This window comes from Numida meleagris, chromosome 2, assembly GCF_002078875.1.
Source record: "Numida meleagris isolate 19003 breed g44 Domestic line chromosome 2, NumMel1.0, whole genome shotgun sequence".
Lineage (NCBI taxonomy): Eukaryota > Metazoa > Chordata > Aves > Galliformes > Numididae > Numida > Numida meleagris.
This window is the reverse complement of record NC_034410.1, coordinates 115,428,365-115,441,872: the sequence shown is the minus strand read 5'-3', so window position 1 is coordinate 115,441,872 and position 13,508 is coordinate 115,428,365. Positions and strand designations below refer to the sequence as shown.

The window sequence follows — 13,508 nt, the reverse complement described above, 5'->3', positions numbered from 1 at the left end:
CACAGACTCTATGCAAGCACGACAGCCCCATAAACGTGCTTTGAAATGCCGACTGCTGGATAGCCCCTGCAGGGCACACAAGGAGCGCACGCAGCCCCCACCAACACTGCAAAAGGACGTCGGGCTCTCCCGGTGCCGCCCCGCAGTGGAGAAGTACCCGCGGAGGGAGGAGCGCGGCCGGGGGCGGTGCGAGACGAAGCGCTGCTTCCGCCTTCCCGCCTTCCGCGGCCGTCCCTCAGCGGCCGTGAAGGGTCGGGCCCGGAGTGGTGGAGATGGCGTCGCTGCTGCCGCGCATCGAGCGGCTCTCGTCGCGCGTGGTGCGGGTGCTGGGCTGCAACCCGGGGCCTATGACTCTGCAGGGCACCAACACCTACCTGGTGGGCACCGGGCTCAGGTAGCGGCCCGGCGGCGGGGCTCGGCACAGCGTGGGGCGGGCGGCCGCGGGGCTGGGCGGTGTGCATGTGTAATAGCCTGGGTCAGCCTGCCCGAGTGGTGGTGCAGCCAATGGGAAGGATGCCGGAGCCGAGGCGGTGCTCTGTCGGTGAAAGTAAACTGTGATCGACTATAACGACTGAGGATTGAACACTGTGTTGCTTCTAATGGCTAGAAAGCTGAAACAGTAGTAATATTTAGCTGGGTATATCTCTTGCCACAGTAACATGAGGTGGTGGTGGTGTTCCTTCTTTATTTTTTAACATGGTGTAACTCAAGCACTCTAAACTCTGTTGTTTGCTTTCTTTTTCTTTTTCTTTCCTTTTTTTTTTTTTTTTTTTTGGCCCGTGTGTAGAAGAATCCTTATTGACACGGGCGAGCCAGCTATTCCTGAATATATTGGCTGTTTGAAGCAGGCCCTGTCCGAGTTCAGCATCTCAATTCAAGAAATCTTAGTGACACACTGGCATCGTGATCATACTGGTGGAATCCCTGACATCTGCACAAACATCCCTAATGGTAGGCCACAGGTTTCAGATCTTGTTGCAAGTATGTTAGATGTGTAATAATAAACAACTTATAATGATTGATTCTTTGTGCATCAACTGGAATAATCTTTTGCAGTCTCCACATAATCCACATGTAAATTCACAATACCACTGTACCGTGTAGAATGAGACAGTGAATAGTCTGAATATTGTAGTTGTAGCACTGTGTTTTTTCTTCAATACCTGTGTATAACTTCATAGTGAATTTTTCTTACAAGTGAATAATGAGCAGTTTGCACAATATTAAAGGATATGAGAAAAGTGTGACACTTTTTCCTTTCTGCATTGATAGTAGTGACAAATGGCTACTATTTTTACTTGTGTAAAAAGCAATAAATAATCTCTGAAAAAAAGAAAAACATGCTTAACATTGAGACTTCATACAGTAGGCCATTAGTAATTGCTGACAATTTTTTAGGCCTCAAATCATGAGAAGAAGGTAATGATGTTTACAAATAAATTCTAATGTAAACATAATGTAATGTACATAGTGCAGCTCATCTTAGCTTCATTGGACTTTGTCACAGGCTTTGTCAGATTTTGGCCAGTTGCCAGATGCATATCTTTAAAAATCCCTGGCAATACTGAAACCAACATGGATGTCTGAGTGAGAATTTTGATCCTGTTATCTCCTTAAAGTTTAAGACTTGCAAGGGGTATAAATGCCAGATTTCAGGGTTGCGTGCTGTCTGTAGCCAAGGCAGTTAAAGCATGTGCAATTTAGAATGAAAGATGCTGAGGGAAGTTTCATGTCAATCCATTTGGCGTGAGATAAATGTTGAAAAGTGCTTCTGTCAGTCATAATGTAGGACTTGAATGCTATTTCACAGACTTATTTTTTTGCTCTTGGTGATTCAAGAAGGAACAACATTTTCAAAATGTAATAATTACTGGAATTCCATATACATAGTTATTTATTAATTTCACTCATGCTTTTTACTCTTAAAAATTGCTGCTGGTACCGAGTATGGTACATCAAATTCAGAGCCTTCGCTACTCGGTGTTTCTGGCTCTAGAAGAAAGTTATTTTATAAACATAGAATTACTGGTTAGCATTGTTTTCTTGAAGATTAGCTTTCATAAAGTGTAATAATTAATAGTACATCTACAAAAAGTAAAAGTAATTCTGTGGAATTAGCTTTGTTAGTGACAAACTTAAAATACAAACCGTTATTTTCTTTGCTTTCTTTAAATAGACTCTGAATATCGCATCTGTAAGCTTCCTCGTGTCCCTCACTGTGAAGAAATAATAGGAGATGGAGGACATAAATATTTATATCTTAAAGATGGAGACGTGATACAGACAGAGGGAGCCACACTCAGGTAAACAGCAATTTTTGCAGCTTTGATCACCTGTTTCTTCAGAAATCTGATGTATATAGGTATTTAAACTTCTAATGATTCGTAATCCATACATCTGACCTTGCCAGCATTTACCCATGTAGACTTGCTGTCATGACTCAGCAGGGTGTATTTATCCAAAGAATTTGTTCTTATGAATATTATCGGGAATCAGCCTTTAGTCTTTGGCCTCACCAGTGAAACACTTTCCTTGAGAAAAATTTCCTTAGGGGAAAACTGCACAGGGGTTTATGTAACTTCTCTTTACTCTTAGATACGTAGTTATGATGTGAAATGCATACTTTAGTGATGTTTATGATGGTCTGTGTGAACAACATAAAATGCTTCTCAAGGAAACATTACAACATTTAGTGTTTAGCATTAAAGTGTTAAATTCTAGTCATTTATCCTGTCAGGTTCTGGCAAGGTACCAGTTGGGAAAGACCTTCTCTGAGAGTGCAGCGCCTTTCTTGTTTGTTTGGATCAGTCTGAAACGAAAGCCAAAAAAACCAGGAGAATTCTGTCTTCAGAATTCTTTCATCAACAAGGCATTGCACATCTCAGGACAAATTTTGCTCGTTTTCTTCAGTTTAGATGTGAATTATATCCCGCTTGAAGAGTATGCCAGCTGGCTGACAGGTAGCAAAATGATGAAGATAAAGAGTATATTTGATCAAAAGTTGAAGCTTTAAAAAGATACACAGAGAGGGCATAGGAATACTGAAGACATTTAAATATCCTAAGTGGCCCGTGCTTGGAGAAAATCAGCTTAGACATGGAAAACAATTTGATTCCAAACAAATCAGGAGGTGGTACGCTTTGAAGGACGCAGTTACGCAACCAACCTTTACACTTGGTTAAGAGCAGATAATCTCAACTGGCTAAGGATACTTGTAGATGCCCTGCTGGTTCTAAAATAACTGTATCTGCATATTACATTTCCGGTTAGCAACTTTCCATTTTTCAAGGAAGTATGCCAGTCTGCATTAGTTTAATTTATGTTTCTTTTTTTGCATGTTGGTGTTGAAGCTTCCTGGTGAAATTACATTAGGAATACCATCCACTTGATTTTCTGTTGCCTAAGCAGGCTGATGACTCACCTACTTTCTGCAGCACTCAGTATTTCAGAATTGAGAGCCACTGCATCAGTGATGTGTTTCTGGCCTCCCAGCCATGTGCTGACATGTCTAGGGCTGTTTAGCATTGGGTTGTACACCATGCTTGGCACCAGCTCTGTGCATCCCATTGATAGGTAAATTGTGATGAATTAAAGTAGTGACGCTGGTCTGAGATTGAGCCAGAGGACTTCTGCCTTTCAAAAACTGTAGTGCATCTCCTTAGCAGCTCTGGTTACTATGTACATATCAACTGTGCTTTAACACAGTACTTCTGTGGTGTCTTAAATCCGAACCTTTCAGATGTTTCATGACCTGCATATAGAGAAGAGCTAAAAGACCACCAGTCCTTGTATTTTACAGTTCTGCTCCTCTGTGTCATGAGGCCTTCAGGGTAAAATAAATATGGGGAGACCGAACATGATTTGTGTTGTGTCTGCTAATATACAAGGAATTTCTCAGAGAATCAACAACATCACCCTTTTTTGCCAAGTGCAATGTGTATGGGAAGAACTTTTCAATCTGAAAATGGCAAGTTTTTTTTTTCTTAACTGAACTATCAGAGTAAAGCCCTCTATAACAGAAGTTTTACACGACTAGCCAGCGGCACTAACACACTTTTATTATGATCTATTAACTAAGACAAAGCACGCTAAAGATGGTTATCTGTGTTCTCTATGTGATATAAAGAAATGGACAGAGATTAAACAAAATAACATGTTTACACTGATATTTCAGAAATTCTCAGTACGGTACTTTCTGTGATTCTTCCTGTAGGCTACATGTAATGAGGCTACCCTTAGCCATGTAAGGGTATGATTTTATCACTGTTGTTTTTAGCATCTGAAAATGAAGGTAGAAGTTCTGTATGACTGCTGAATGAAAATCCTAAACTTGTTTGTTGTTTTTCTTTAAACAGAGTTTTATATACACCTGGGCACACTGATGATCATATGTCTTTACATCTAGAAGAGGAAAACGCTATATTTTCTGGTGACTGTATTTTAGGGGAAGGAACAACAGTAATTGAAGACCTGTATGATTACATGAAAAGTTTGAAAATGTTATTACAAATGAAACCAGATTTAATATATCCAGGTTAGTGATTCTGTTTTTAACTGCTAGACATTACTGTATCAACTCCTACAGTCAAACACCATTATTAATGTAACAATTCATGTTTGTTATTCAATGTGTGCCTAGTGCTAATCTGAATTAATGGCTTGGACATCTGCAAGACTTAAAAAATCTCTCCGTGACAGTTTTCTTTCCTGTGATTTCTCCCTTTGAGGGTGATTCTTGTTCCTTCTGCATTAAAAGCATTCAGAAGCCAGGATCTTTTACTGTTGGAATCAATACAAAAAGCTGGCTTCTCTTTCATTAACCAATCTAGCACCTCCAGTGTTACCCTAGAATAAAAAAAAAATAGTTGTTTTGGTTCTCTGCAGCTCATGTACACTGCCACTGTGTCATGTTTCTTGAGAGAAAAGTGTGTCCTTTGCAACAGATTAATCACAAATTCATCTTGGAAGGCTGCAGAACTGTCAAATGGTTATGTTGGTTAATGACTTAATTGGAACAAGAGCCAACAAGTCAAACATCATGTTCTAAAAATAAATTGCTGATTCATTCAGTCTAAAACTCTACTTTTCATTTTTTTCCTCTTACTCCCAAGGTTTGGGGGAGATGTGTTTTATTTTTGTATAAACTATGTGTCTTTCTATTTGAGAAGAATCGATTTTAAGAATGTGTGGTGTAACCAAGGTTTAAGCTCCTCATTTTCTTTCTCAGTTACATCTCAGGAATTTTTCTGACCTTTTCTGTTTCATCTTTTTTAACTGGTCAGAGTGACTTTCTACGTCCTCATTTCTGTCTACATCCATTAACTATGTTTAGCCTACATAACCAAATCTCTTTTGCAGTCATTTTTAATATAGGTAAGTAGTATTCTTTAAGATCTAAGATCATAAAAATGCTTAGATCTTTTTTTAAAAAATGCAATTTACGAAAAATATCATTTGATGTGTTCCGTGGATGTGGAGGCTGACACAAACATAAATAGTACTTACAGTAATTGACTAAAGTAGTGGTAAAACTAAGAATATTGCAGCTTCCTGAATCTCAATCTATAGCTCAATGAGGTGTTCTACTTTTTTCTTACGTACCTGCAAAGCACAATCTGTTCCTTTAATTGAATTTCTGCCTTCCAGAAGCGTCATATACGCCAAATAGTGTTTGGTTTATCACTTCTATCAGCTGTGTTTCACTCTCTCCTTCGTCATTATTTATCTAGATTACACATTCACCAAGGTTGAATGTTTGTCCCATTTATTTGTAACCATTTGCAACACTGTTGTAAAGGTGTTCATGCTCTGCTTGCAATTAGGAAGACAGTAGGATATTACTCATTTTCACTGATGTGTTGATATGATTGATAACTAATTTTGTTTCTTTATCCACACATCATAAAATGGATGTACAATTGTGTAAAAGATGGTTATTGCCAAGTCAAAACAATCGTTTGCTATTGGTATGTACTACAGTGAAAAGATAACCATAGCAGAAGATATTTGTTTTACCGACACAGTGTCTGTGTAACCTCAATATATTGATATAGCCTCAGTATATTGCAATTTTGCATCTTCATAATTCTTGTATAGTTTGTCCTTTCTCTGCCCGTGGCACTCTCGTTACAGCCTCAGAAATAGATACAGGTGAGCACGAATTTTTATAACAAGGTAACTACTGGCTGGTTGTTACGAGCTGAATTGTGCCAAACCTTCCCTTTTCATGGTGGATGCTTCTTCTTTATTTTTCTTTTCTTGGTTTGTTTTTGTTTGTTTGTTTGTTTAAAATTGAATGTGGAAATGACTTTTGGCAAAGTACTCGTTACAGTCTGTTTTATAGCTCATAGTTGGCGAGCGTCCTTGGGAATGGAAAAGGGCCCTTTGGCCAGCAGAGGGTGCCCTATCCTGTAATTACAAACACTGCTACTTAGTGGCATAGAAGAAATGGTACAGTCAGAAATCCATGCGAGACTTCAGGAGCCAATTTGTTTCTTTAGTTTTATCCTTCATGAAAAATACGTGCGTATGACAGTACAGTTTTACATTGGCCTATTACATATCTTTTATTGGTAACTTTTAACTTGAAGTCTGTTGAAGTGAGTGGCCAAGTTAAGAAACTTTTGACTCATACTAAAGCATAGATTTCTTTTACACTTTTTTTTTTAAATTCCACAGATATTCCAATTATGAAAAATTATTTGCTCTTTTTCTGTAAGGTGCCTATCTTCGGGTGGAATAAGCCATGATTGAAACTAAGTGAAAGCTAAAAACTTATTTGGTCAGTCAACCCAAAACTAGAAGTAAAGAGTGTGATGATTTTTTAGAGACAGACCAAGAGCATCAAAGGCAACTCTCTGATTGGGATGATAACCAATAGCTTCTAAAGGGAAGTTAATTTTACTTTTCTTTAAAAGTTGTGTTTTATTTTAGAAAATGACTTAGACTTTAGACTGGCAGAACCAGAAGTTGTTGCTGCTACTTTAGGTGATGTATACAAGTAACGAGATAGGAAACCTTGCTATAAAAAGCAAGTTACAAATATTTATGCAACAGTGCAAATAAATTTCTCCATGGGTAAAGTGCAGGTAAAACATAAAGTTTGATTTGTTGGCATATAACTCCCATGCCTGAAAAATATTTTGATTCCATCTATTATTTTAGTGTATCATGAGGCAGTATTTCATTTGCCACAAAGGTTTGTGGTTTACCAATTAAGCTTTTTTTTTAATTTGACTACATTTAGCATTTCTCATCTGCTACAATAAGTCTAGGAAAAAGCATATGCATTTTGTTTATTATTCAGAGAGGCATACAGTGATCTACGTATAACCTTTCTCGTGCACTGCTTATTCCTGCCCCATCAGTTCGGATTGTCTCACTGATTTTTCTGTAAATTTTTGTTTTGCTCATATGTATAAAAATACGTACTCAGGGGACTAAAGTACAGTGTGTGTGAGTGACTTCTTAAGATATGTCATGGAAAATGTATCTCTTGCAACATTACTTCCTTCCCCTCCGTGTTTGCTGGAGTAAGTTACCTCCTGTAACAGGACCAGTAGTACAGTACGTGAGTCTTTGCCTCAGCCATTACTGTATAGAGACCAGTTTCAATTTAAATCATCAGTATCAGTATCCTTTGCAGAGGGTGAGACAAGCAGATGTAATATAATTGTCTCTCATCTTTCAAATCAATTCAGTACTAAGCTCTTCTACCTATATTTGTATTAAGCAGTCTAAAATAGTCTTTCTGTTTTTTTTTTAATCTTATCAGAAACATTCCCTTTTCACATTCAGATTTTAAGATCTCCTAATTCTCCCTTTCCATCTAAGTCCTATTGAAGTGCAGATTGTGATGCAGACGCTCAAACTTAATTTCAGTCTCTTTATGTGGGAAAAAAAAAACCCACAAAGCGTGAAGAGCATCTTGTAATTTTACATCAGGGGTAGTCAGAGTGATACATACAGGTGCTGTTCCTCTCATACATTTTTTTTTTAAAGCCTACCAAAGTTTATATAAGAATGAGTCAATCATTCTGTAGCATCCTTAAATCCAAATGTAAGTAACAGCCCTCTGGTGCATGTGTTTCAATGTAGGTCATGGCCCAGTCGTACGTGATGCAAATGCTAGAATTCAAGGATACATTTCTCACCGAAATGCACGTGAAGAGCAAATTATAAATGTTTTCCAGAAGAATGCTGGAAAATCGTATACATCCTCGGAGCTTGTAAAGCTAGTGTACAAGGTAAATACCGATTGAAGTTTTTCAGATTTAACTGAAGAAAATTGAGTGTATGTTCCTAAAATAGTATATAGCAGCCTAAATATTTGATTGAAGATCATGGTGGCTTTAAAGAAAAAAAAGACAAAAAAAGACTGAAAGACTTCTGTCTGTTCAAAATGTGTATTTTAACTAGCATTGTTTAAGCACTGCATTGGATTGGATTGGAGCCCAGATGATCCTTACAAATTTCTTATTCCACTACTTAGATGGTCCTAAGCTTGGTATTGTAGGACCAAGCTAAAATACAGCTGTAGTGCTTGGTTCTAAGTGAAAAGTATGAGATTACTGCTAATTGTTGACTTGTCAAAATGTGTTTGGAGTCTCCTGAAGGACTGGTTGGAACATCAAGTTCCTCGTTCATCGGTCTGCAGTTTTGCAGAGATAGGTATAGCACTCAGAAGTCAGGTAGCTTGTGCATATCATTAGACAAGCATAAGAGTTTTCGTTCCCTACTTCATTCCTCATATAACCTCAGTAATTTGTACCTGTGATATGGGGTTATCCCATTTAGCACATTTAAAGAGATGCAGCTTTAGCTTCAGAGGAAGATACTGTAATTGCCAATGGCTACAGTATGTAACAGTGTCATAACTCTTTTTTTCATGGTTCTACTAATCCTCAGTTTCCAAAAGAGAGGATGCTGGTCACACTGAACATTTTGCATTCCTGATGTACCGTTATCTGTAGCTATTTATTTTTTTCACTTTGTAAGTGTAAAGCCATCCTCATGCTTCAGTAAATCACCAATCATTTATCCTGTCACCACGTGATAGGAGTTTTTTTTCCAATACTACTAAAGCTTTAAAATAAAAAATGTATTTTTTCAAAGCTTTTTAGAAACTCGCAGTTTATTCAGCCAATTTTCTAGGGAAAATATTGGTTCCTATGTGGATGCCCCATCCCTGGATGTATTCAAGACCAGGCTGGATGTGGCTCTGGGCAGCCTGGTCTAGTGGTTGGCAACCCTGCACTCAGCAGGGGGGTTGAAACTCGATGGTCTTTGAGGTCCTTTTCAACCCAGGCCATTCTATGATTCTATGATCTATGGATACTAACAGTTAAAGAATAATTCAACCCATGCAAATAGGGTCGTGGAATAGAAGTAATAGGTATCTCTGGAAAAATGCATCTTTGACTTTGACATTGAAATCTGTGGAAAAAATGCTTAGCTGTACTGACAACCTGGTGTAGACCAAGCTCAGAAGAACACAGTCTTAGGGTTGGCCAAAGCTTGTATGATGAAAATGTACGATGCAAAAAAATGAGCATAGTGTTATCAGGCTACAGTTTAAATGGTTTAATATGAATTTACTCATTTCAGGTTTTAGTCACTATATAGCTTACTAAATGTTGAACATGGTAATTAGAAGAGGAAAATATCTGTTAATAAACCATGATTTCAATGTATTATAGATATATTTGGGAGATACTTAAACAAATACAAAACATATATTTGTGTTCCCATTAGGACATTCCTGAAAATTTACTTCTAGCAGCAGAAAACAACCTCATAGTCCACTTGAAGAAGCTGGAAAAAGAAGGAAAAGTGTGTAAGTTGGGGGTGGTGGGATGTAAAGGTAGTCATTTCCATTTTGATTTTGTGTGCAATGTTTATTGTTTCCAGGGTGAGGGGAGGAGGAAGAGACAGACTGCATTTAAGTTGTCACACAGCAGCTGTCGTTCAGATAATTTAAGTAGAATTAGATACAAAAAGCCTATGGTTGTTTGATGTATCTATACTTGTAGAAAATATTTGATAATGTGTGACATGCTCAAAGTACAGATCGCTGCAAAGCATATAGTTCTAATTTTTTATTTAAATGTTACCATGGAATATATCCATAATGCTAGTGTTTATACCTCTGTGTATCTTCTGAAATTCATACCTACAGATGCATGCACATAGCATTTTATGGGATTGCATTTTGTGCCTTCTTCAAACGCTTATTGTTGCACATGTGTGTTCTAGGGATGGTTAAAATCAGGCAGCGTTCCTTTTTTCACTTTCTTATTAACACAGTATTTAAGCAGAGCAACTATATTTAGTTCATTCTTTTTACATTTTTGCCTTTACTTTAGCGAACAAAATGAAGTATTTTATTTCTGTAATGGCGGGAGCAATTGGAAACACTTTCATCTAGGAGCTAAGGAAAATATGTATTTCTCTACATTACATAAGTACACCCAGAACTGTCCATGATTAAGCAATTACATGAATATTTTTATCTGTTCAAAATTGTCATCATTTACCAATGTAAGCAATATGAAATTGGTGCCTTTTTTCCAATGTAGATGTTCTGTTTAATAATTAATCAGCTGGGAGGCTCAGTATTGTTTGAAAAATTGAGAATTAATTTTTGTTATTACTATAGCATGATATTCAGTCCAAGAAAATGGACTAGAATCTTGTGAACAGTTGTTTTTATTAAAGTCCAAATATAATGTCTTTATGCATACTTCATACAGGATGCCATGAAAGCGCACCAACTGGCACTACACCAGCTTTTAAATCTGATTTCAGTTCTTGGTTGTTGACGTACCTTATTGAGCACAAACCCACGTGTTTCTCCAACACAGAATTCCTCCAGGGTATCAGATGCTGTTGACTAAACTTATCTCTTCCCCTTCACTGCCGGAGTAGCTCAAACAGCATTTTATGCTTAGATGAAGTAGTGGGTAAATTAACTTTCTCTTCAGAGGTAGCATTGCAGCCTTTCATACAATAGGCTGTGTGTGTGTATCTTAAATGTCCAGGAATTATTTTCGCAGAGTAAGTTACTTACTTTCATGTTTTAAGCCAGTTTTGTTCAGAACAACTTTCCATGCTTAGCGGGCACCATTTTCTTCAGGAAGGTGATTACCTCTGAATGTTGAAGAGATGGCAGATAAGGAGCTTCAGTCAGATACCTGTTCACAAAGTAGCAACTGCTTGAAGCTATTAAAGAGTCGTACTAACTAGAAGATATACCAATCAGAGTAATTTTCATGGTTCTTTTACATGATTTCGCTGCCTTCTCTCGCTTTCTGAGAGGCACAAGAAATGCTTTTTAAAGGTTTTAGATTTGGTTTGGTTTTTGATCTTCAATTCATGCTCACAGACAAGGAAGAAAGCCATCTCATCAGAAAACTTGAGACATTTATGTGCTGACCTCTGCAGCATAGAAAATCGTTGCTAGCTTTTTCAGTACAAGCTTAGACCCAGATCTGTAATACACACTTATCATCATGTGACCATTGTTGATTTTTCAGTTCAAATTAAGGACATCTGTTAAGGAAAATTGATTCTGTTGGTTCTCGACATGTAGTGTACAAATGCTTGCGTGCTTACTTTTCATGTTTGTTTGCTACGATGGCCTCACCATGTAGTCTGAGTTGCGGTATTTCAGATTTTGTCATCACGACGGAAGACATGAGTTGTAGCCGTAGTGCTGTTTGCCTAATTTTCACAAAATATTTTCTCAAAGAAACGTGCTGTCAGCATTGGTCATGAATGTGACAGGCATATTCCACTGTTAGTGGAGAGCTACTCCGTGCAGATTATGGCCATATGCTGCCTGCCGCAGTCGTTAACTTACCACTTCATTCTAGGGATTGCAGTTTATATGGGTACATAATTTTTATAGCTTCAATTAGGAGTGATAATGGCTTTTACTCGTTTGCTTTTCTCACTTTAAACAGAAAAATAATGCCTTGCATACGGAAGCGTGGCACAATACATACATGTAAGCTCTCCCATATTTGGAATATTGTCATTGTTTCAAATTCTTAAAATACAGACGAAGAGATACATTCCTTTTTTTTTTTTTAACTTGTTAATTTAGCAGCACATTTCTTACATTCATAAATCTCAGAAAATGCAACAAGTGTTCCTCTACCTCAAATTTATTACTGTCTAGCAATTCTAATATCCTGCACATTAAATAACTGCAGGATTATTAAACCGATTTCCTAATTAATATCACCAGAACTTACATTGTGATACGGTCGATGTTTGTCAGCTTCCACTAAAATTCAGCACTGGCCTGCAGAAGAGCATTTTAATAGACAACCTGGTGATCTTTCATCAAAAATGACACACGCAGACATGCACGTATGTGCAGATTGAGATAGTCTATTGTTTATATGTAGCATCTAAGTGTGTTAGCTCGTGACTAATTTGGTCTCTTTGTCTTTACAGTACGTGATGCATCTCCCAGCTTCAGATGGAGAAACAATCTATAACTTACACAAGATTGCTGAAGAACATTTTCAATCTGCATGGTTGCTGCCTGCAAAAAGAGAATGTTGAGCTCAGATGATACGTGAAGTAAAAATCTTTCATTTGTTTTTTAGGTTCTAACATTTTAAAAGTGATGTTTATTAAGCTTAATAAATTGGAGATATTACAAAAAAATCTGTAGTAAAAAGAACAAAAAGGATTTGATATTAAAGCTGCTTTCATTGTGCTTTTCAGAAAGTGGCTTTCTGATAACTTACCTGTAAATTCTAAAAAACAACCAAGTTTTACTAACAAGTGGAAATACTATTTTTCATATTCTTTTCCTTAATGTAACTGTGCACGTTTTTGCTGGCAACTCACTGCAGTATGTTTTAACAAATGCCGAGAGTGCTTCCAGATATATCTGTTTTCTCATGGAAACACCATTCCTGTGAAATTCAAAGGACCGTTAATTTCTCCAAATTAATGTCAAAACATGCACAGCATTAGGGCAGACTTTAATTCTTTAACTTCTAAGTTTCTGCAAGAATGTGGTTAAAAAGCTACTTAAATTGAGATATGTATTGTTAACCATATGGGGCTATGTTTTTCTATCACTTTATAACAAGCTTAGAATTTTGTTACTAACACCATTCAAAGAACAAATATCTTAACTAAAGGTCTTATCTGATTGTATGACACTGTACAGTGTAGTAAAATACGACATTTGAAGATGAATATAAACTTCAATTTTCTGTGTAGCTTCCAGAATAATATATAAATATTTGTATTATATTGTGCATTTAAAATATGTAATGTTTTTGGTTGATTCACTTTTTAATGCTGGTCCTACCTTAAAGAAGTCACGTATGCAATGTTTAAGGGTACTAAAGACAAATATATGTCCTTGAAAATCCTTGAGAACCTTTCAAGTTCAATTCTGTATATTCATTTGTGGAACATGCATACATTTGGGTGTTTTTAGTAAGCATAGCTTAATAGTTATCGGTATCTGATAAAGTTGA

At 37.1% G+C, this 13,508-nt stretch overlaps 1 protein-coding gene across 1 annotated transcript; it reads left to right on the top strand.

Moving 5' to 3' along the window:
* LACTB2 (lactamase beta 2) lies at positions 139-13,404 on the top strand. The gene is made up of 7 exons (XM_021387725.1): positions 139-394; positions 788-951; positions 2,177-2,303; positions 4,356-4,534; positions 8,098-8,246; positions 9,754-9,835; positions 12,463-13,404. The coding sequence occupies exons 1-7, from the start codon at positions 273-275 to the stop codon at positions 12,504-12,506; spliced, it is 867 nt and encodes a 288-aa protein (XP_021243400.1). The 5' UTR covers positions 139-272; the 3' UTR covers positions 12,507-13,404.

Coding starts and splice junctions, on each gene's coding strand:
- LACTB2 (XM_021387725.1), top strand. CDS start 273: ATGGCGTCGCTGCTGCCGCGCATCGAGCGGCTCTCGTCGCGCGTGGTG. Junction 4,535..8,097: donor ACCAGATTTAATATATCCAG/GTTAGTGATTCT, acceptor GTTTCAATGTAG/GTCATGGCCCAGTCGTACGT. Junction 9,836..12,462: donor GGAAAAAGAAGGAAAAGTGT/GTAAGTTGGGGG, acceptor TTGTCTTTACAG/TACGTGATGCATCTCCCAGC.